This window comes from Staurois parvus, unplaced genomic scaffold (genome assembly GCF_062004578.1).
Source record: "Staurois parvus isolate SC_StPar_1 unplaced genomic scaffold, SC_StPar_1.0 ptg000487l, whole genome shotgun sequence".
In the NCBI taxonomy this organism is placed as follows: domain Eukaryota; kingdom Metazoa; phylum Chordata; class Amphibia; order Anura; family Ranidae; genus Staurois; species Staurois parvus.
Window position 1 is genome coordinate 1,469,084 of NW_028318283.1, and position 23,387 is coordinate 1,492,470.

The following is a 23,387-nucleotide window of genomic DNA, read 5'->3' on the forward strand; positions in this document are numbered from 1 at the left end:
TCTTCCACATCCCGAATAACACCCCCCACTCTATGTACTCTATAACAGTCTTCCTCCATGTCCCGGATAACACCCCTCCTCCGTGTCCCAGATAACACCCCTCTTCCACATCCCGAATAACACCCCCTCTATGTACTCTATAACACCCTTCCTCCATGTCCCGGATAACACCCCTCCTCCGTGTCCCAGATAACACCCCTCTTCCACATCCCGAATAACACCCCCTCTATGTACTCTATAACACCCCTCCTCCATGTCCCGGATAACACCCCTCCTCCGTGTCCCAGATAACACCCCTCTTCCAAATCCCGAATAACACCCCCTCTATGTACTCTATAACACCCCTCCTCCATGTCCCGGATAACACCCCTCCTCCGTGTCCCAGATAACACCCCTCTTCCACATCCCGAATAACACCCCCTCTATGTACTCTATAACACCCTTCCTCCATGTCCCGGATAACACCCCTCCGTGTCCCAGATAACACCCCTCTTCCACATCCCGAATAACACCCCCTCTATGTACTCTATAACACCCTTCCTCCATGTCCCGGATAACACCCCTCCTCCGTGTCCTGGATAACACCCCTCTTCCACATCCTGAATAACACCCCCCACTCTATGTACTCTATAACAGTCTTCCTCTATGTCCCGGATAACAACCCCCCCCCTTTACCCAAAATACCCCTCCTTTGTGCCCTGGATATTAACCCTCTGTGTCCCGGATAACACCCCTCCTCCATGTCCCGGATAACACCCCTCCATGTCCCGGATAACACCCCTCCTCTGTGTCCTGGATAACACCCCTCTTCCACATCCTGAATAACACCCCCCGCTCTATGTACTCTATAACAGTCTTCCTCCATGTCCCGGATAACAACCCCCCCGTGTACTCTATAACACCCCTCCTTTGTGCCCTGGATATTACCCCTCCGTGTCCCGGATAACACCCCTCCTCCGTGTCCAGGATAACACCCCTCCTCCGTGTCCCGGATAACACCCCTCCTCCGTGTCCCAGATAACACGCCTCCTCCGTGTCCCGGATAACACGCCTCCTCCGTGTCCCGGATAACACGCCTCCTCAGTGTCCCGGATAACACACCTCCTTTGTGTCCTAGCTATCACCCCTCCTCTGTGTCCCGGGTAACACCCCTCCTCTGTGTCCCGGATAACACCCCACCTCTGTGTCCCGGATATCACCCCCCCGTGTACCAAATAGCACCCCTCGCTGTGTTCTGGATAACACCCCCGGAGAGAGATACTTCCTCAGGTACAAATCATTAGTAAGATCTCATCTGGAATATGCAGTTCAGTTTTGGGATCCATTTTGCAAAAAGAACATTGGGGAACTGGAGAAAGTGCCGAGAAGGGCAACCAAACTGATAAGAGGCATGGAGGAGATCAGCTATGAGGAAAGATTAGAGGAACTGATCTCCATGTATAATACATAAGGGGGGGATATGATCTCCATGTATAATACATAAGGGGGGATATGATCTCCATGTATAATACATAAGGGGGGATATGATCTCCATGTATAATACATAAGGGGGGGATATGATCTCCATGTATAATACATAAGGGGGGATATGATCTCCATGTATAATACATAAGGGAGGGATATGATCTCCATGTATAATACATAAGGGGGGATATGATCTCCATGTATAATACATAAGGGGGGATATGATCTCCATGTATAATACATAAGGGAGGGATATGATCTCCATGTATAATACATAAGGGGGGATATGATCTCCATGTATAATACATAAGGGGGGGATATGATCTCCATGTGTAATACATAAGGGGGGATATGATCTCCATGTGTAATACATAAGGGGGGATATGCTCTCCATGTGTAACACATAAGGGGGATATGATCTCCATGTATAATACATAAGGGGGGGATATGATCACCATGTATAACACATAAGGGGGGGATATGATCACCATGTATAACACATAAGGGGGGGATATGATCTCCATATATAATACATAAGGGGGGATATGATCTCCATGTATAATACATAAGGGAGGATATGATCACCATGTATAATACATAAGGGGGGGGGATATGATCTCCATGTATAATACACAAGGGGGATATGATCTCCATGTATAATACATAAGGGGGGATATGACCTCCATGTATAATACACAGGGGGGATATGATCTCCATGTATAATACATAAGGGGGGATATGATCTCCATGTATAATACATAAGGGGGGATATGATCTCCATGTATAATACATAAGGGGGGGATATGATCTCCATGTGTAATACATAAGGGGGGATATGATCTCCATGTATAATACATAAGGGGGATATGATCTCCATGTATAATACACAAGGGGGATATGATCTCCATGTATAATACATAAGGGGGGATATGACCTCCATGTATAATACACAGGGGGGATATGATCTCCATGTATAATACATAAGGGGGGATATGATCTCCATGTATAATACATAAGGGGGGATATGATCTCCATGTATAATACATAAGGGGGGATATGATCTCCATGTATAATACATAAGGGGGGATATGATCTCCATGTATAATACATAAGGGGGGGTATGATCTCCATGTATAATACATAAGGGGGGATATGATCTCCATGTATAATACATAAGGGGGATATGATCTCCATGTATAATACATAAGGGGGGGATATGATCTCCATGTATAATACATAAGGGGGATATGATCTCCATGTATAATATATAAGGGAGGAAATGATCCCCATGTATAATACATAAGGCCAATTTTCAGTTTTCAGCACTGTCACACTTTGATTGACAATTGGGCGGTCATGCAACACTGTATCCATATGAAATTGTTATCATTTTTTTCACACAAATAGATCTTTCTTTTGGTGGTATTTAACCACTTCCAAACCGGACACTTTCTCCCCCTTCCTGCCAGGCTAATTTTCAGCTTTCAGCGCTATCACACTTTGAATGGCAATTGCACAGTCATGCAACACTGTACCCATATGAATTTTTTACCATTTTTTTGAGACAGATAAAGCTTTATTTTGGTGGTATTTATTCACCGCTTGGATTTTTATTTTTTTTGCTATGTAAATGAAAATGTCCAAAAATTTTGAAAAAAAGTGTTTTTTTTATAACATTTTGCAAATAAATAATATTTCAACATAAATCTTGGCCAAAATGTATTCCGTTATCTTTTTAGTAAAAAAAAATCCAAATTAGTTTATAACCAAAAATTATAATTTTTAAACATTTTTTTTTAAATGTTAATTTTATTTTTTTTAATTATTTTTTATTTTTTACATACTGTCACCCTAGCAGTACAGTGTCACCATGGTGACACTGTACTACTTGTGGGGGGTGATGAAGATTTAGTTTTTTTTTTACACTGATTGCTTTTACACCCATATAGGATGTAAAAGCAATCATTTCTCTTTCTCTCTGTCTGCATTCTTGCACTCATTGAGAAGTACTGAGTGAGCTGTGATTGGTCACAGCTTGTCACATGGTACAAGGCTGTTGTGAATGGCCTTGTACCGTGTGACCTCGGTGATCATTCACAGATTTCACACGTAGTAAGCAATGATGTCACAAGTGACATCTTGCTTACTACTTTGCATGTGATCACTGATTGGCCAATCAGTGATCACATGATCGGGACCTCGTACAGAGGTCCCGTCCAACGATCGGTGTTTCACTGTGTCTGGAGGACACAGCGGGCACCGGATTGCGGTGCTGCGCGCTCCCAGGGAGCGTGCACAAGCAGGGTGCGGGGAGGCCGTTTATAAAATGCCACCCGACCCTGCACTGCCACCGTCTGGCCGTTTATATGCAACAGCCGGTTGGGAAGTGGTTAATCACCGCTGGGGGTTTTATTTTTTGCTAAATAAATGAAAAAAGAGCAAACATTTTGGAAAATATTTCTATTATAAAATTTTGCAAACAGGTAATTTTTCTCCTTCACTGATGTGCGTTGATGGGCAGCACTGATGAGGCGCCACTGGTGGGCATTGATGAGGAGGCACTGATAATGCTGCACTGATGAGGCGGCACTGGTAGGCATTGATGAGGAGGCACTGATAGTCAGCAATGATGGGCACTGACAGGCTGCACTGATGAAGCGGCACTGGTGGGCATTGATGAGGCACTGATATACGGCACTGATAGCAATGTTGGGCACTGACAGGCTGCACTGATGAGGCAGCACTGGTGGGCATTGATGAGGAGACACTGATGATGCTGCCCTGATATTTGGCACTGATAGGCAGAAATGATAGGCTGCACTGATGGGGCGGCACTGGTGGGAATTGATGATACTGCACTGATATGCAGCGATTGGTGATTGGTGGCACTGATTGGTGGCATTGATGGGCACTAATAAGCAGCACTGCTGGGCATTTTTGGAGCTGCACTGATAATCACGGCACTGATTAGCACTGCAGATGTCTTCTGTGACACTTGCTGGCAACTGTATTTACTGCTGATCACATGGTAAAAGGCTGCTGTGATTGGACGTTTACCATGTCATGTGATCAGCAACAGAGCGATCACAGACAGCGTCTGATGCATTCTGGGAGGGTGTCATGTAACGCACTCCCAGAACTGGATGATGGTGCTGTAGGCGTCATTCAGCTATAGCGCGGCTGTACAGCGGTAATGGGGGGATTACTGGTTGAAATAAAAGCGTAAATGTGTGGAAAAAAAAAGAAAAAAACAAATGCTGCCACCACATCTGAGAACCGGTAGGGTGCAATACTATCAATTCTGTTGTTGGGTTGAGGTACGCTTTAGAGTAGACCTGAAGGCAAAACTTTATTTTCATGCTGGAGAAAGTAAGGAAGGGTTACAGCCCATCAGCTTTTTTTGGGGTGGGGGAGAGTTCCCTTCACTTCCTGTCCCATAGCCAAAGCAGGAAATGAGAGGAAATCCCTCCAAAGTGAGGGAATCCTGGTGTGTCCCCATTGGAAGATTTCTTCTGTATTCCTGTTCTGGCGACAACCCAAGATTTGGGATTTTCTTTCACTTTCAGGGATAATGGACATCAGGACAAATACAGAGGGTGACACAAATAGCAACAAAAACTGACAGGGGGTCTAATCCCTCTCCACCCAAAACTAAAACAAAAATGTCTTTAATTCTACTTTAACCAGGTCTGAGGCCAGGTAAGAAGCATTTCAGTCATGCTCTCCTGCCAACAAGAAAACTTATTGTCCCCATAGCAACCAGCAGGGGCGGACTGACAACTCATGGGGCCCCCGGGCAATAGGGGATCATGGGGCCCCTGTGTCCTTGCCCAAACTCAAAAAAGCCTATGAAAAAAGGTACCAGGGGCATCTCATGTGGCCCCCTACTGACCCCGGGCCCTCGGGCAGTGCCCGCGTTTCTAAATGGTCAGTCCGCCCCTGGCAACCAGTCAGAATCCTCCTTTCATTTTCCCACCGGGAGAGCTGATTGGTCGGTGACGTCACGCAAGCAGAGAAAGAATCATGAGTAGATGAAATTATTATTAGGCTAGTGATGCCAGGCCGGTCACGTGGTTCTCCTCACAGCGCCCGCGGGAAGTCGCTGAGGGTTAGGGGGCGTGGTTAGGCTGAACGTTTTGGCGCCAGAGTAGGACTACCGCTCTCAGCAGGCCACGCCGGGCGGGAGAGATCACGTGATGAGCCACCTGCCAATTAGCGAAGAGGCACTGCCCAGAAAATCGGCGTTTTCTTCGGCAAGGTAACAGGAAGCTCGCAGTGTTCGCGCTCTTTCTCATGTTCCTGGTGACTGCTGTGTGTAGAAGGGGGAGTTCTGAGGGGTGGGGCCTGGCGTAGCTGTGTTGCCCCTGGCAACTAACCATATCCTGCAGGGAAGTGGGGAGGCGGTTGCTATGGACTACAGCCACATGAGTGGTGTGATATGAGCATGGCTGGGCTCGGTGAGGGATTGTCCTCTCTCAGATATGCCCCGGCATGTTGTGTGGGCCCTCAGACCAGACATTAGTACATAAGGTGTGCCATACATCGCCATTCACAGTTTTGTGGGGGATTTCTTGTTTCTACATTGGGAAAAAAAAAAGACTTTAGGCCTGAAGATTACATGAAACCCCCAAAACCTCAATTCTCTGACACACCCTGGAGAATAAAACCGTGATAACGTCAGATTAGAAGAATGGTTTACGAAACGCAAAACGTATGCAAAAAAAACACTAAAAGTTCATTTTAGGGCACAACACATCACCCAATTTTCTGGTAAAATATAAAAGATGAGACTGTGCCGAGGAAATGGATGCCAAACATGCCAAATCGTCACCGCTGGGGGACCCGGCCTTTCCTAGCACTTTTTCTTCATATACATCATTACATAGTCTGAAAAAAGACAAAAAGTCCATCCAGTTCAACAAAAAACTAACAATAAAAAAGTTATACTCCTACACCCACAGTTGATCCAGAGGAAGGCAGAAAAACCCAGCAAAGCATGATCCAATCTGCTCCTGCTAGGAAAACGATTCCTTCCTGGTCCCCCGAGAGGCAATCGGATATTCCCTGGATCAACGTCACCTATAAATGTTATATCCAGATATATTCTGTGTATTTAAGAAAGGATCCAGGACTTTCCTAACCCCTCGCCTACCGGGCACTTATCCCATGTCCTGTACAGAGCGCCCTGCTCGTTAGAGCTGAGGCTGTCAATCTGCTGGAGCAACCTTCTCTGTCACCATTTTTCACTTGGTGTCAGGAAAACTTACTCATACTGATAGCAGCAGAAAGAAATGACACTTCGTGCCGTGGATTGAGAAAAGACACACTATAGAGGGATATACTTTGTTCATATTTCATGTCTGAGGATTACATTCACTTTAAGACTTTGTTCACACTAATGCGGTGCGGGACACCACATGTAATTATCACAGGTATAGCACCGCAATCCTGTGCGAATTACATGCAACATCTGTGCAGTGCGATTTGAGCCATACATTTTGTATGGCTCAAATTGCATTGCATCCACACCAAAAAGGTGCAGGACCCTTTTTCATACTCACACCTGAATTGCATTGCATGGGTGTTCTCACCCATGCAATGCGGTTTCTGGCAATTGCATTGCGTTTTGCGATCTGTTTTCGGGGGGGCCAGTAAATTAACCTCTTCACGCCGGCCGAAAGCAAATGTGCGGCATGCCGGCGTCTGCGCCTAGATGCCGAGCGGCCGCACATTTGTGTTCTATTAAAAAAAGGACATATGTGCCGAGTGCGTGCGCCCTGTGCGCTCCCAGCACACGTCCTATACTCACGTAAATGTCCTGATCTCTTTCGATGGGGACCTTTCCCTATCATGTGACGTCACGGCGGTCACATGACTATAAGCCCCGCCTCCCGGCTTCTGAAATTCTTAAAGGGCCAGGAGGCGCCGGCGTGAAGGGGTTAACATTGACACCTGCAGCAGATCGCATGAACACCATGCGATTGCAATGCAGTATGGGAAACGTACAGGATTTGCAGCGTTTCCGGAACCACATCAGTGTGAACTTGGTCTAAAGGGTGTGGGAGCTGGATTACTATTTGCCCAAAGGTGGAATTTAAATAGCCAGACAGAAACCACTTGTTCTTTTCTGCCGTCACTCTGCTTCTAAATTTCACCTTATGGTGCTGAAAGTGATGTGTGTGGAACATCCTGCGGACAGATGACAAGTATTTTCTCTCTTTATACAGAATGACGTCTTGTATAGTGAAGGGGTGTAGGGACTGGAAAAACCCCAACAGGATTCTCCACAAATTTCCTAAAAACATCACTATCATCAGGTTCTGGTTACAGCAGACCCGTCAGGACTTCGGGGACCTGGATGCCTTTTCCCAAAAGGTGCTTTTCACACAGGCCTACAGAATGTGCTCGCTGCACTTTGCGCCTGACTGTTACGTTCATGTGGCTGGTTCCAGGAGGGTCCTCAAAGAAAACGCTGTTCCCACCATCTTTGCCCGGCCGTCCTTTCCCATTCCACCCCCATCTGACTTTCTGAGGGTGCAGATTAAAAAAGAAGAGTCCCCCTCGAGTCTCTCCCCACCTTCATCAGCAGATAGCGGCACAAGCTTCTCTGGAAGAGGTACATCCCCTCTGTCTGCTCCCTTTAACAGTGAGCAGCAGGATGACGATGACACAGATTCCGTAGGATCTGACGATGGTGTCAGGATGGTAAGAGGTTGTCATTTTTACTAAAATATGCGTTAAACCCAAAATAAGAAATGTAATGTATTGCAGTTTACCAATCAGATGTAATGGCTGCATTAGTTTTCTGTTTTTATCTTTCCCCTAATATCACCTGGTGATCCTGCCAGTAACACAACCACACACTTTCTGCTTTAGGGCCATTTCACACTATAGAAACACAGTCCAGGTGCATTCTGGATATGTTTCCAGATGCAAGTTTTTGAAGCATTCCGATGCGTTTTTGACGCGTTCCAGTGCATTTTGATGCTTTCAAGTTCATTTTTTTACCCCTCTTTTTCGTCAGTTTAAATAGGGACATGTGCGTTTTTGATGCGTTTTACCACATTCCAGTACAGTTCTGTGCAGGAAAAATGCAGCCTGCTCTACTTTTTTTTTTTTTCCTGTAACCAGAATGCACTGGAACTGCAAGCATTGATGTGAGCTATGACATTGACAACATTATCACCAACTCTCTGTGTGTTTTGGATGCAGAAAAAAAGCACATGGAAACGCATGTAATTTTGAACTGGCCCCAAGGGTGGCTCCTCTGTCTATGGAGGCACAATGGAGCCGCCCTTGAACAGCAGCACTGTCTGGAGAGGTTAATGTTAGATGCACTAGTAGAATTAATTGAACATTACAGAAGTGCCTAACAAATTAAAGCCAAACTCCAGATAACGTATTTTAAGTGGGTACACAATTTTCTTTTCCCTTTCCAGATAAAGGTTTAAACTACATGCGTAAAAGCCGACCATTGCTAACACCCCTGTTAGTGTTAAAGGATAAGTTCACCTTTGAGAACATGTTACATGTTTTTAGGGTGGAACATTAACATGTTCCCGCTCCTATTAAAATGAAACACTCTCTGTGTGCTACCAAAACAAATGAAACACACAAATCAAATATAAGTGATGGTGAAAAAAAAAACAGCTGCAGTAATCACCACATGTATTCCCACATCATAAAGCAAAATACCAAACAAGAGTGTTGTGCTGCTCATTGCACACTTCAAAGTGAGAATATATTACCAACACATCTACAATCTGATAATGACAAAAAAAAAACCCAAACTAGTCTATTACAAAAAACACATTCAGCGGCACGCAGAACCGAAAATATCCACCAATTGTTTTAATTGTTAGATTATTACGTATGTTGCCATATGAATAACCACTGGATATATAAAAGCAATACCATAAATGAAAAAAATACTCTCTCCCCCCTCCCCCTCTCTCTCCTCTTCTCTCCCTCCCTTCTTGCTCTCTCTCCCTCTATCCTCTCTCTCATCTTCTCTCTCCCCCTCTCTCCCCCCTCTCTCTCCCTCCCCCTCTCTCTCATCTTCTCCCTCTCTCTCATCTTCTCTCCCTCCCTTCTTGCTCTCTCTCCCTCTATCCTCTCTCTCATCTTCTCTCTCCCCCCCTCTCTCTCCCTCCCTCTCTCTCTCCCTCCTCTTCCCTCCTTTCCCCCATCCCCTTCTCTCTCTCCCCCTCTCTCTCCCCCTCTCTTCCCTTCTCCCCCCCCTCTCTCTCTCTCCCTCCCTCCCTTCTCCCCCCCTCCAAACTTGAATATTGTGCTATGTATGTAAGAATGACTTAAAGTGATACAAAACATACAATGCTTAATTTACATTGTCCATTCTTTTTCTGTATGTGGCACTGTAATTATTTTAATTGAAAAAAAAACAAAAAACACCCACGTACCTTTTTCCTAATCGATATACAGCTGTCACATGACCCAGCTCTTTCCCAGCCTGTTTGCTGGGAAACAAGCAGGAGGAGCTTTTAGTCCTCTGCCGCTGGTCACATGTTCAAGAAAAAAAAAAAAAACAGCCTTCGGGATACAGAGTAAAAATAAATAATATCAATAAACTATTTTAAATCATCACACAAATATATATCCACAGGCCCCTCCAGCTTGTGTCATAGAATAAGAATAGTAATTTTGCACTCTGTATACGCACACATGTGTGACTCTATAGTCACATGGGCTGCTCAGATGTGATAGGGAGGAAATGCTCAGTATAAAAACTCACTGAAAACCGAGCATGTGCAGAGTTGCCACTACAGCTGCAAAATCCCAACCTGAATTGGGGACATGAACAGAAGGTGGAGATAGGGAGCAGCAGGATCAACAGGATTATGCCAATACAGCATTTATTGATAGTTTCTTTTATGATGTGGGTTTAATGAGACTTAAAGATGTAAGCTTAAATAATAATAATAAAATAAACATCCAAAAATAGAATTCATTAATCCAAGTGTAAATATCTGATGAATCCAAGCTTCTCCTTAAGTCAATGCGCTCCACCACCAATAAAAATGCAGGCTTACATGACTTGTGGACCTTTATATAAACACACAGGTCATACAGCGCTCTTTATACAGCATCCACTCAGAGATCAATCCATCCAGCTTTGAAGGGTAGTGATGAAACAAAGTCCTCTTGTTAGCACCAGCGGATTCCCTTTAAAACGTGAACATTATATCTGTGCAGCTCAGAAAGGAAGAGAGGACGCCTCCAATAGTGTAGCACTTTTTTTATTAAGGATTAAGAAAACATAACCGCCAACAAAATGCTCTTGTAATATCAATCGAGAAAGACTCATTTACCAGCATAAACACAAGAATTCCGGCATTTACTCCAGAGCGGAAGTGACGTCACTAACCTCTGCCCTACGCGTTACGTCACCATCCGACGTGGCTTCAGCCAGGGAAATGGGTGGAGGCTGGCTATGCAGTCATGTTACCATTGACGAAAACATGAAAGAAGGCACACAATGTTCATTTTCCTAGAACTAGATGCAGATATGGGTAACATTAATTGCTGTGTTACAATGTTCTTTCGTTGTGTGTTCACAAATACTTTAACAACATAAGAGTTGCTTTATAGTATAGAAATGTTTCTGCTTGTCCCTTCGTGTGCAGAAAAATTGATTCATATTATCGGCTTAGATATGAAAGTACATACATCTGAACACATTCTAATTAATTGCAATGTCTTGTCTCTCCAGGCACCTAGGTGCTTTATCTTAGGTTGTCCAAATGCTGCAGTTGACCGGCCCCTGTACCCTGGAGTGACCCTGCATTACTTTCCAACTGACTTTTCTAGAGTGAAGGCCTGGCTCCGGCAATGTAAGCAACAACTTGGAAACCCCGACTTAAGTGCCCGTTGCATCCTGAGTAATTGGACAAATTTTCGTATGTGTTCCTCTCACTTCGGCCCGGAGAGCTATTTTATCCGTGGCTCTGTAGTGGATCTGAAGCCCAATGCTATGCCAACTATATTCCCAAAATTTGAATTTCTCAATATCAGAGAAGAAGAATCAGAGAAATTTCGGCCAGTGAGAAGCACAAACGCCAGCTGTTATACATCATTTTTTTCCAAAGAAGAGATTGATGAGTACATAGATGAGAAGCGTAGAGTCAAACATGTTGGCATCTCCACCGACCCACATTGGGGAAAGCGCAGCATTGGAATTCTCACCAGACCCATCCTCATGAAGGAGGCCGCCACTTGCACATCCATGTCACGGTTTGGAAAAAATGCGAAGTGCGTAACGTTCCAACAGCACAAGGCTGACAAGGCCGTCCAGTGCTCTACATTTGAGTTGGGTTTTGATAGTGATAGACAAAACTCCCGACCTGAATATTTTTACCAGGGTAGCCCGTTCCTGCCTTCAGGCGAAATGGACTTTGATAAACCATTCATCGGTGCTACCCCACAATTGAGCGAGGAACATGAAGCAAATCAAGAGTATACGGGCTCAGCTGAAGGTGTCCCTGTGAAAGACAGACGGTTATTTCTGGCCCTGGAAGATGTGCTGGTCAGTACAAATGATGTGGCGGTACATACTGTCACTAAAATAACTTTGTTTCTGTGAAACTCATACTGTATGTTCTGCTGTGTCAGAGCTATATAAATGTAGAACAATAATTGTGTTTGTTGTGGGGACATTGGAGTGTAAGCTCCTTTGGTACGGAGACTGATGTACATAGCTCAGTGTTCTCTGTACAGCACTAGACCAGGGGCGGACTGACAACTCATGAGGCCCCTGAGCAATAGGGGATCATGTGGCCCCTGTGTCCTTGCCCAAACTCAAAAAAGCCTACGAAAAAGGTACCAGGGGCATCTCATGGGGCCCCCTACTGACCCCGGGCCCTCGGGCAGTGCCCGATTTCCAAATGGTCAGTCTGCCCCTGCTGTAGACTATGTCAGAATTATAGGAATGTATAATAAAAATAGCATGTGACTGGTGGAAAATGAAGTTTCTTAGTCATACAGTATGGGACACAGGCTCTTTAAACACTTGCTACTCCAGACAATTCTGATATTTTACATGTTAAACTCTGCATTGTTTTGATGGAAAATTACTTGGACCCCCTCCTAACATTATATGTTTTTTTAAAGTAGAGGCCCTGTAGAATAAAATGGTGGCTCTTGCACTTTTTTATGTCAAATTATATTTTACCAAATGCAAATTTTTGGGAACATATACACAAAGGGGGGGGGGGGTTGATTTACTAAAGGTAAATAGACTGTGCGCTGCAAGTGAACTTGCTTTAGATCCGAGGGGAAGCTCTGAAATGAGGTGAAGCTCTGCTGATTTCATTCATCCAATCATGTGCAAGCAAAAATTCTGTTTTTATTGTGTTTTTTTTTATTTTCCTTGCATGTTCCCCTCAGATCTAGAGCAAGTGCACTTGGAGTGCACAGCCTATTTACCTTTAGTAAATCAACCCCATAATAATACTCAATTTGTGGTAAATTGTAAAAGATGATGTTATGCCAAGTAAGTGAATACTTATCATTTCATGGTTTAAAATGGCACACACCCGTGGAATGGGTCACCTTTTTCAAACCCCCTCCCCTTGACCACCCATCTAAAAGAGACCTATTTTGTCAGCGGTTGTACACATTCCTCCTAGTGCCAGGTGTTTATTTTCTACATGTTTACAATCCGTGATGATGTATTTACCCCCTTCCTGATTTCTTTTTTTTTGCATATTTGTCCCATTTAAATGATTCAGATCATCAAAAATTTTTTAATATAACACAAAGATAACCCGAGTAAATACAAAATGCAGTTTTTAAATGATTTAATTTATTTAGGGAAAAAAAGCTGTCCAATCCTGCGTGGCCCTATAGGCTGTAAGCTCTACTAGGTGGATGTTCAGGCCTCATGTGATGCCAGTTTCGGGTATAAGGTGCTTCAAGCTGCTCAGTCGAGCCTTTATTGACCTGTTTTGCCATGTGGGCCTCTTGGCTGGACTGTTTTTGGACGTCCCACTGGTCATAATTAAGATACTCTGTCCTTTACTGTCAGCTAAGAAAATGGGATTTATTGACCAATAAAATCAGTTTCTTGGAGTACAGTACAGGACACTGGTCTCTCACCTCTGTTCTCATTGTTCTTATCTCCTTATTGCTTGCTACAAAACTAAAGGCTAGCTGAGAGTAAGATGGGTTATAAAGGGGAACGTCACTGCAACATTTCTTTTTTCTTTTATCCTAGTATCCAGTCACCTGAAGGTAGCCCAGTAATAATGATTAAAGAGTCTCTGTCCTGTACTGCACTCCTGAAAACAAATGTTACTGATAAGTCAACAGTCCCTATTTTTGGGGTTGTGACACTGAGGCTGCCCTGTCTGTTTTCACTGATCATGTCATTTCTCTGCCCCCTGCAGACCTCTCTCATGCAACATATGGTAAGCTCCTCATTCACTGAAGAAAGCACCAAAATGACAACACATCGTATCCTGAGACAAACTCTGGAGATCGTTGGTCTACTGACTGGAGATGTAAGTATGTTCTTAAAGAGGAACTTCACTGAGGTTGTAAAAATAAGTCACCTGCATGAAACTCCTGTCTTCAGAGCGCAGTAGCGCCAAAACACACCGCGGTCCAAAAGGTGCTTACTGTGTTGTGTCTTCAGAAAAGAGATTTTGGAATCTTATATCATGCTTTGTGTCCCAAATGACCATTCAGATTAAATTCCCTACGTACATTCCAGGTGAGTCAAAAAATAAGCTATGAAAAGTGCTACAGTTCATTTTATTTAGAAAGCAGCCCAGCAATCCTGTGCAACAAACATAAAGATCTGATATTGGTCAAGGAAGCATACTGGATGGTGACCCTTGATGGAAGGGTCTCCACTCCCCTCCATCCTCTTCTCCTCTCTCCTCCTTCACTTCCTACCTTACCCACCCCCCATTATGACCTACCTAGCTTATCCCATCCCCCTCCCAATTATATCCAAAAACTCATGCACTGGCTGGTTGCAACCCTCCAGACATGCAGCTTAGGACCACATCCAGATCATTTTGATAGAAGAGACTTTCAACATATTCTCAGGATCAGCATAAGCTCTTTGTTGCTGTAAGTTTCAGTAGGATATCACATTGTGTTCTGGTAAACTGTCTTGAAATTTGGGATATTGTTATTGTATGTCACATGGTTCTTATCTTGTGTATGAACCGTTCTTATCAATGAAGAATATATATAATAAATCAACCACAGCCTGAGTAGAAATGTCTGTTCCATGACAACATGCTGTAGAGAAGTACCCTTTCTCTGTGTGGAAACAGTTGCCTCTCTGCAAAGGTCTGAATCACCCTTCTGAGTCAGGGCTAGAGCTCTTCAGTTTTCAAAGCTACACTTCCTACTGATTAGAGAGCTCTACCTCTGACTCAGCAGGTGGTGTGTCAGACCCCTGCTGAGAGCCTTCTCACTGTTTTTTTTTGCAGAGTGCAAGGGTCTTTTTCTTCATCATGCTGGCAGGGGATAGGCTTTTCTACTGATGTTGTGGCCGCTTTATAAAGAATGCCAACTTTAACCCCCGTTTTACATCTCTGCGGCCGTGTGGGCCACGTTTTGCATGGGCACGAGAGCCCATTCATTTGAATGGACTCCTGTGCCCGTGACATGCAGGGAAGAAGTCCCTGCACTTCTTTGAAAAACGCAGCCCGCATGGGAACCTTGGTTCCCAGTACAGTTGCATTTTCCAGTGCGGGCGGTGTGCCATTAGAACTAATGACACTTGCCTGTTGGTCCGCATTCTTCTGTGTGGGTGGTGCGGCTGCACGAATTTTCGTGCCGATCCGCAGCACCGGCACAGATGTGAACCTAGGGTAAGACTTTGCACACTTTTTGATTTGATGCACCTGGAATTGATTTCACTGATTTAACCCCCCTGGCGGTATTCCCGAGTGTAGCTCGGGGTAAACTTTCAGTACCAAAAGCAGTAACCCTGAGCTACACCCTGTATCACTTACCTTGTCCTGCTCTCCCGCGATGTCCCCCCTGCAGCGTCCCCGGCCAATGCCGGCATCCGTCTTCCAGGTTCCGTTCCCTGCAAGCGTGGGGACGTACGGGGAATGGAACCGGCGGAAATGTAAAAATGTTAAAAAGTGACATTCACTAAATACACTAAAATCACATAGTATAACATTCCTGTATCAAACCATTTCACATACATTTTGTCCCGAGTGCTTTGTCCGGCGCCCTGCCTGCATTTTTACTGTCTTTCTGCCTGGAAACTGAGAAACGTCCATGGCGTCCAAAAAGCGTCCCTTTAGGTCAAAAGCGGTTTTAGACCGGCTAGAGAACAGCGATAGTAAATCAGAACCACTTGCAGAATTGAGTGATAATGATTCGTGGGGGAAATTCGTCATCAGACACTGAAAACAATTCTGCGACTGAGCTCAGCGATGTGCGAACTTGGCGCTATATTTCAAATTTCAGTGTTTTTGGTTTGATTATATTATTGAATTAAATTTATTATTATTCTATTATTTTTTTTATGATTATTTATTAAATTATAATTTATGATTTCGTGTTTCAAATTTTATCATACCCGGAATGTTTACTAGACTCTTGTTTGGACAAATTTCAGTCAGTTATTCCTAAAAATTACAGGCCTACAATAAAAAAACTACATATTTCCATGAAAAAAAATGTACCGCTTTGAGCACGGAAATATTGACATAATCAGACCACTAGGGAGGTTAAAAAGATTTTAACAACTTTTATTAAACACTATTTAAAAAATAGATTGATACAATACTGTTGAAACAATGATGAAAGCTTGGTTGTATTGCTGCGGTTTGGAAAAGTATAATTTCCCTACATGTTTCGCCCAACAAGGGCTTACTCAGGGGAAAAGGCTGGCCATACACTAGTAGATTTTTGAATGAACGTTCACACAAATCAATGAGCGTATGTTAGTTGAAAGTACATTTGTTTGCCCTTAACATTCAGTTTTAGAATTGAATGTAATTTCCCAAATGAAAACCATATCCATGTTAGAAATTTGTTGGAGAAAAAATTGCCCCCCTTTCCTTTGAATGTTCTTGCTATTGCGGTCGAAAGCGAATTTTAATTTGACATCTGTAAAGTTTGGTTCACACTGATGCAATGCGGGAAACGCACAGAAATCGCTGTGTTTATCGCACCGCATAGCAGTGGCACTGTTTTCATGCAATTTGCTGCATGTGTCAATGAAAAGTTACCGACACCCCAAAAACAAGTCGCAGAACGCATTACGTTTGCCTGGATCAGATCACACTGATGCAATCCAGTTCCAGTGCGGCAATAAAAAAGCTGCTTGCACCTTTTTCATGCGGATGTGGTGCAATATGAGCCATACAAAATAATAGGCTCAAATCTCACCACACAAAATTGCATGCGATTTGCACAGGAATGTAGTGCGATTGAATCACATGCGATGTTACAGTGTGAACCGGGGCTAACAATTAGAAACATTTTGAGCAAAACTCTACTAGTGTATGACCAGCTTTAGAACATGCTGCTTTTAAGATGAGATGGGATTGTATTGTCGGTGGAAGCTTGTGCACCTCACTGATTGATCTTGTTCCTTCATTACTGACTGACTCCTGAATTCTGCATTTGTTTGCCTACAAGAAAGGTGTGTTTTTTCTTCTGCACTACCCTTATCTTACCATGTCATTTTACTGTGTTCTCTGCAGAAATGGGTGATTGTGGAGAAAGAAGAAGACCTTGAAAGTCTATATGAGGTGAGTGGCTACCCATTGTAACATTACATTGGAGGTGTTTCCTGGGTTTCTGAATTATGTAATTACTGTGATTGGGAGCCCGATGGTGACCATGAGCTGATGGGGACACTGCAATCAATATGCCAAAGGTGTTGAGCATGTGTGCTCCCAGCTGTAAACAGTGGCACCAGATGTATGCATATATGTGGCAGCACTTTACTGGCCCACCACTATGCTGCCACATACAGGTGAAACTCGAAAAATTAGAATATGGTGCAAAAGTTCATTTATTTCAGTAATGCAAATTAAAAGGTGAAACTAATATATGAGATAGACTCATTACATGCAAAGCAAGATAGTTCAAGCCGTGATTTGTCATCATTGTGATGATTATGGCTTACAGCTCATGAAAACCCCAAATCCACAATCTCAGAAAATGAGAATATTGTGAAAAGTTGCAATATTCTCGGCTCAAAGTGTCCCACTCTAATCAGCTAATTATGCCATAACACCTGCAAAGGGTTCCTGAGCCTTTAAATGGTCTCTCAGTCTGGTTCACTAGGAATCACAATCATGGGAAAGACTGCTGACCTGACACCCTCATTGACACCCTCCATAAGGAGGGAAAGCCTCAAAATGTAATTGCAAAAGAAGTTGGATGTTCCCAAAGTGCTGTATCAAAGTACATTAATAGAAAGTTATGTGGAAGGGAAAAGTGTGGAAGAAAAAGGTGCACAAGCAGCAGGGATGACCGCAGCCTGGAGAGGATTGTCAGGAAAAGGCCATTCAAAAGTGTTGGGGACTTTCACAAGGAGTGGACTGAGGCCTTTGTTATCTTGTCTTGGAACAATAAAGCTTTGAAAGGCTAATGTCATTGAAGAATGTCCTGATTGTTTGTTGACTTCTTCTACCTGCTAGTTTGTTCACCTTGAACAAGAATGCAGCCAGTGAAGCTGGAACCTGTATTCTTGCTGCAAGTCAGCCACTTTGTAAATAGTGATGCAAGTATGACAGCACCTGAAGCCTGGAGTCAGCAGTGGCAGCTTCCAGGTTTATGTCCAGACAGGTGAGAACAGCAGAACAGAACTGTCAGGTTTTCTGGGGTTTGTGTTTGTAGTGCCTAGACTTTATGCACCGTAATACACGGTGAAAAGAAAAGATTCCACTGTAAAATCAATGTATCTTCCATAGCTGGTGCCCATTGAGTTAATTCCTCAGCTGCTGGGGTGATCCAAGTGTTCCATGCACAAAGCTAAACAGTGTTGTGTGTTACAGGTGCCTGTAAAATATGGTGATATTGGTGTTTATTTTACCCCGGATGAGTGGGACTATATTGAAGCGCACAAGGAGATGTACATTGACATCATTCCCGACCACCCTCTACTGACGGAATTCCAGCAAGACTTGGCTTCAGGTATTGTAGGGTCAGAAATAACATCTACCACAGTCACTTCTGCTAGACCTTCTCCTGTGCGCCCACACCTGAGACACCTCAGTCCTTTCCTGGGTGGGCTTCCCACTGTTCATTTAGTGGAAAGCAAATCCTCTCCAGTCTTCTGTAGAAGATTTAGCTGCATTTGATGCACACATTGAAATGTTCAAAAATATTATAGGTAAAAAGCTTGGTTCTGTACCCTAGAACAGCCATTCTCAACAAGGGTTCCTCCAGAGGTTGCTGGGGATTCTTTCAGCACTGGTTGATAGACGCCATGTTGATGGTGCCTGCATAGTTTTAGGGTCAACATGACTTGTCAGAACTGACAGCAACATCTATTTAATGTGGCCAAACACCTCTCCCATTGACTACAAAGGTAAAAAAAAAATGTGAATGACCAACTACATGAACATGAGCCATCCAGATCCCAGATGTCATTGTTGCAATTTACAAATTAAAATTTGGGAGCTTTTCAGCACTATGTAAATAAATAGCTGTGTTCAGTTGTACAAGGTATACGCAGATACACTGATGAACCCACGTGTAGTGGATGAGTGTTTGCCCTGGGAAATGAATGGCTGTAGGCAGCTGTTCGTGGGTTTATAGAGGTAGTACTATACTATAGTATAGTGGATTTATGGTATAAAGCGAACAGGGAAATGCCCGTATGCTATATGCGTGATAACATGAGTACTATCGTAAACTCCCATTCATTTGTGCAAGCAACACTCGTGATTCCTGGGTGTGGAAAAACACCCAAATAGTATGTTTTGTGTGTGTGTGTGTGTATGTGTATATGTATATATATATATATATATATATATATATATATTCAGGCAGCCACTGGTTTCAGTGCTTTCAACTCACCCCCGCAGGATCTGTGAACCCCCTCCCCTGTTTTAAAGCTGCACTGTAACAAATAGCTACTATCCCAGTGCTGTTTTAAAACTGTGCTAGAAAATGAAGTGTTTAACCCCTTGGCGCTGGCGCCTCCTGGCCCTTTAAGGGTTCCAGAAGCTGGGAGGTGGGGCTTTAGGGTCATGTGACTGCCGTGATTCGCTGTCATGGCGGTCACATGATCGGGAAAGGTCCCGTTCGAAAGAGGAGATTGGGACCTTTCCGTGCGCACACGAACGTGTGCTTGGAGCACGCAGGGAGCGCGCTCTCAGCACATATGTTTTTTTTTTTTTTCATAGAACGCAAATGTGCGACTGCTCGGCGTCTAAGCCCAGACGCTGGGAGGCTGCACATTTGCGTTCGGCCGGCGCAAAGAGGTTAAGGGACATGTTCGAGACGGACAAATACTGGAAAAACCAAACTGTACAAAGAACTAGAGAGCATTTTTTGCACAAGTAAAGCAAGTACTAATAATATCCTGTTTCTCCTGTCTGGAGTTCAGCTTAAAATGCCCAGAGTAGCTTCATAAATAAGTGAAAGTTTGGGGGAAAACTTTGGAGTAGCAGCTTCAGCCTGCTGTTCTACTGATGCTGCTGAAGGTTTTAGACATCTTACATACACTGTCTTGTTTCCTTCGTAGGAGAAGAGTCAGCAAGCGAAGATGAGGCAAAACCTTCCCCAGATCATCAGAACTCCCCAGAATGGAAGCTGCAGAGTGACCGTAGCGAGTTCAGCGAGTCTGAACTATCCACAGATGATGCTGATGACTCTGATAGCTCCAAAAAACGCAAAACTGAAGACGCATTTCTGGGGAACCCTGAAATAAAGATCGAGTACTCTGCAGACGGAAGGTCACGAACATTTTGGTGTCTGAGGTGCAACATATCCTTGAAAGATAGACGGGGTTTCCGAAGCCACTTGAAGACACGGAGGCACCTAAATTTCCGGGCTGATGAGGAGGAGGTGATGTGTGAGGACTGCAGTCAGGTCTTCAGCACTCGATCGGCACTCACTAAGCACAGAGCAGAGAGTCACGCCAACAAACGCTACGCCTGCACCATCTGCGGCCTGGAATATGACTACATGTCTCAATATGTCATACACCAGAGGGCGCACACTGGGGAAAAACCATTTGAGTGTGACAAGTGCGGGAAGAGGTTCGGCCACAAGTGCACTCTGCTTGTTCACCACAGAAGGCACATCAAGGGAAAAACTGTGAAATGCGGCACATGCGGCCGGTTGTTCGATACCAAGTCCCAGCTGAGCAGACATGAGAGAATTCATGTGCCCAAAAAGCCCTATAATTGCCCTGTGTGCGGGAAACAGTTCGAGCAGAAATCACTTTTCACAAAACATAAGTGGGAGCATGAGGAGGAGGCGAAACGAGCCCCGGAGGTGATCAGACAGGCACATGAGGATAGCTTAGCACCAAACTTTCCTCCCACTGACGTCCTGCAAGAAAATTGAGCTGCAGAAGTGCAGCTCAACAAGATTGGACACTTGCCTTTAGATACAGACACTTTAAAAGCTCCACCTTTAGCAACATGTTCCATATTAAACCAGTATTTATGGTGTAACATGCTGCTAAGCACCTTAACCCTCTCCCCCTTAACCCTCTTCTTCCTGTGACAGCGAGCGGGGGTTCTTTCACCTGCAGCCGCTGTCACATTTAAAATCAGCACGGCTGTGCATCATTCATTCACAGTCAAACTACAAGTCCTGTCTGCCACTGCAGCAGATGGACTTGTAGTGCTCAATAGACTACGAGTGCACTTGTAGTCTATTGACACTTACCGCTCAGTAACTGAAAGCCCGTACAGAGGTATGGGCAGAGAGCAGTAGGAGGTGTCTGCAGGAGCCTGACATTGCACCCGCGATCCACTGATCGTAGGTGCAAACTTTGCAGGCTCCTGTGTAAAAAAAAAAAAAAAAAAACATTGATACATGCACATTTTTACCTGCAAAAACGTGCATTCATTATATTTTTTCTTAAAGGTAAACTCAGCCTTTAATGTCTTTGAAAGAGAGATTATGCATCAGGCCGTATGCTTAAATGTGGCATGGTGTCGGACCTTATGCCATGCAGTCACATGGGCATTCAGCTGGTGTCGCTGTGTTCTGCTGGGAGAGAGCTCAATTGGCTCCCCCCAGCACTGTCACCATGCAGTCACTGACAGTTCCTGGTCACCTGGTAATGATTGGGATCCGGCAGGATGGCACTTGATCACTATGACAGCCAATCACATGATCGGAAAGCCCATGTAATGCCTCCGGCCTTACACTTTTTTATAGGGCTGGCTCTTGCTGACAAAGGAGGTTTATTGAAGACTGCTGGCCTAAAAAAAACCTTTTCTATAGTTTCCAATGGCAGAACTGTTTAGACCGTAACCTCTGGATGTTGGTCATACACATACATGCGGCCGCACGGCGAGCTGGTCTTAATGCCGCGTGGCCACATGTATGCGGCCCTGTTTAAAACCACTTTCATTAAAACAAGGCTCTCTCTGCACGCTCCCAGCACGGTAGCCGATGGGGATGGGTAAGCTCCCGATGCATACTTGCGATCGGGAGCTCTCTGGTCATGTGACCACTGTGACAGCTAATCACAGCAGTCACATGTTCCAAATACCCACCTCTGCCCCCCCCCCCCCAGCTTTTAGAACTCTAAAGGGCTGGGAGGCAGTCAGCATGCAGTCAGCACAAAGGAGTCAATGGACAATTATGTTTTTGTCCCTAAAGGTGGGGGCTGCTAATATATAGATCACTGGTCTCCAAAACCAGACTCTAAAAAAAACGTGCATTGTTGTCTGTGCCCACTCCCTGTTGCCTTCCATGACATACAGAAGAGGCGTGGCCAACCATGGCGCCCAATATTTTTTTTTTCTTCCGTCTTCCACTTTTTATTAGAGTTAAAGTCGGTGCCTGAACAGGGACCTGTAGCACCAAAGACTGCAAGTCCTGCCCATCCTTGGCCCCTCTCTGCTGAAGTGCCCATGGAGGCCGCCTCTTCTGCCTTCCCTCTAGGCCTGGCCCTGGTTGAAGTTGTGTTCTTTCATTGAGGTTTTGTTAGCTGTGTTACATTGAGTTCAACAGCTTGTGGATTCTAGATGGTTATATACAGTTTTGTTACTTGAATTTGGATCTGTTAAATCTTCCTATGCCGAATAGCCTGCAGCCCTCACAACAGTGACAGTGCTACATCTTACACATCCATATTGTGCTTTAAGGACTTTATGTTTTTGTATAAATAGGAGAGATTCCTCCTGGCAGAGAGCTTCCTGGTGAATGACATGCTTCTCTCCCAATGTCTGTGAGACAAAGATCTCACTCTTTTGTTTTTGGAAGTAGATGCTCTCTTTTGTTTTTGGAAGTAGACGCTGCCCTTTTTATTTCCTTGTTGTGGGATAAATTTCAGGATGAACCAGAAGTGCAAGTTTGACGTGCCCTGCTGCAGATCAGAATGCAAGTGTACAATCCAAACGCACAGGTTCCTGCGTTAAAAATGGCTGTGTGTATAAGTGGGTGCTGCAGCGACCGTCGGCTGGAACCGAACAGAATCAGCAAGGGAAAATGTCACCAGCACACCGAGGATCACCAATATGGGTCCAAACGTTTTAATGAACGATCACATAGTTACAGCAAGGCAACGTTTCGGAGTCTTGCAGGATCCCTGATGAAGGGGTCCGGAGAGACTCCGAAACGTTGCCTTGCTGTAACTATGTGATCGTTCATTAAAACATTTGGACCCATATTGGTGATCCTCGGTGTGCTGGTGACATTTTCCCTTGCTGCTGCAGATCGGGTCATTTTTGTAAGCAGTTCCTCTCCCAGCCTGACTCCTCAGCTGTCCTTCCAGTGCA

General features: G+C 44.4%; 1 protein-coding gene across 1 annotated transcript; it reads left to right on the forward strand.

Moving 5' to 3' along the window:
- The first annotated feature begins 5,502 nt into the window (after window positions 1-5,502).
- On the forward strand, window positions 5,503-23,108 carry LOC149452236 (uncharacterized). Its single transcript, XM_089689613.1, has 7 exons — window positions 5,503-5,722; window positions 7,692-8,169; window positions 11,195-12,007; window positions 13,869-13,982; window positions 17,169-17,216; window positions 18,471-18,609; window positions 20,168-23,108. Exons 1-7 carry the CDS (start codon window positions 5,661-5,663, stop codon window positions 20,992-20,994), a joined length of 2,481 nt encoding a protein of 826 aa, XP_089545739.1. The 5' UTR covers window positions 5,503-5,660; the 3' UTR covers window positions 20,995-23,108.
- Window positions 23,109-23,387: the final 279 nt, after the last annotated feature.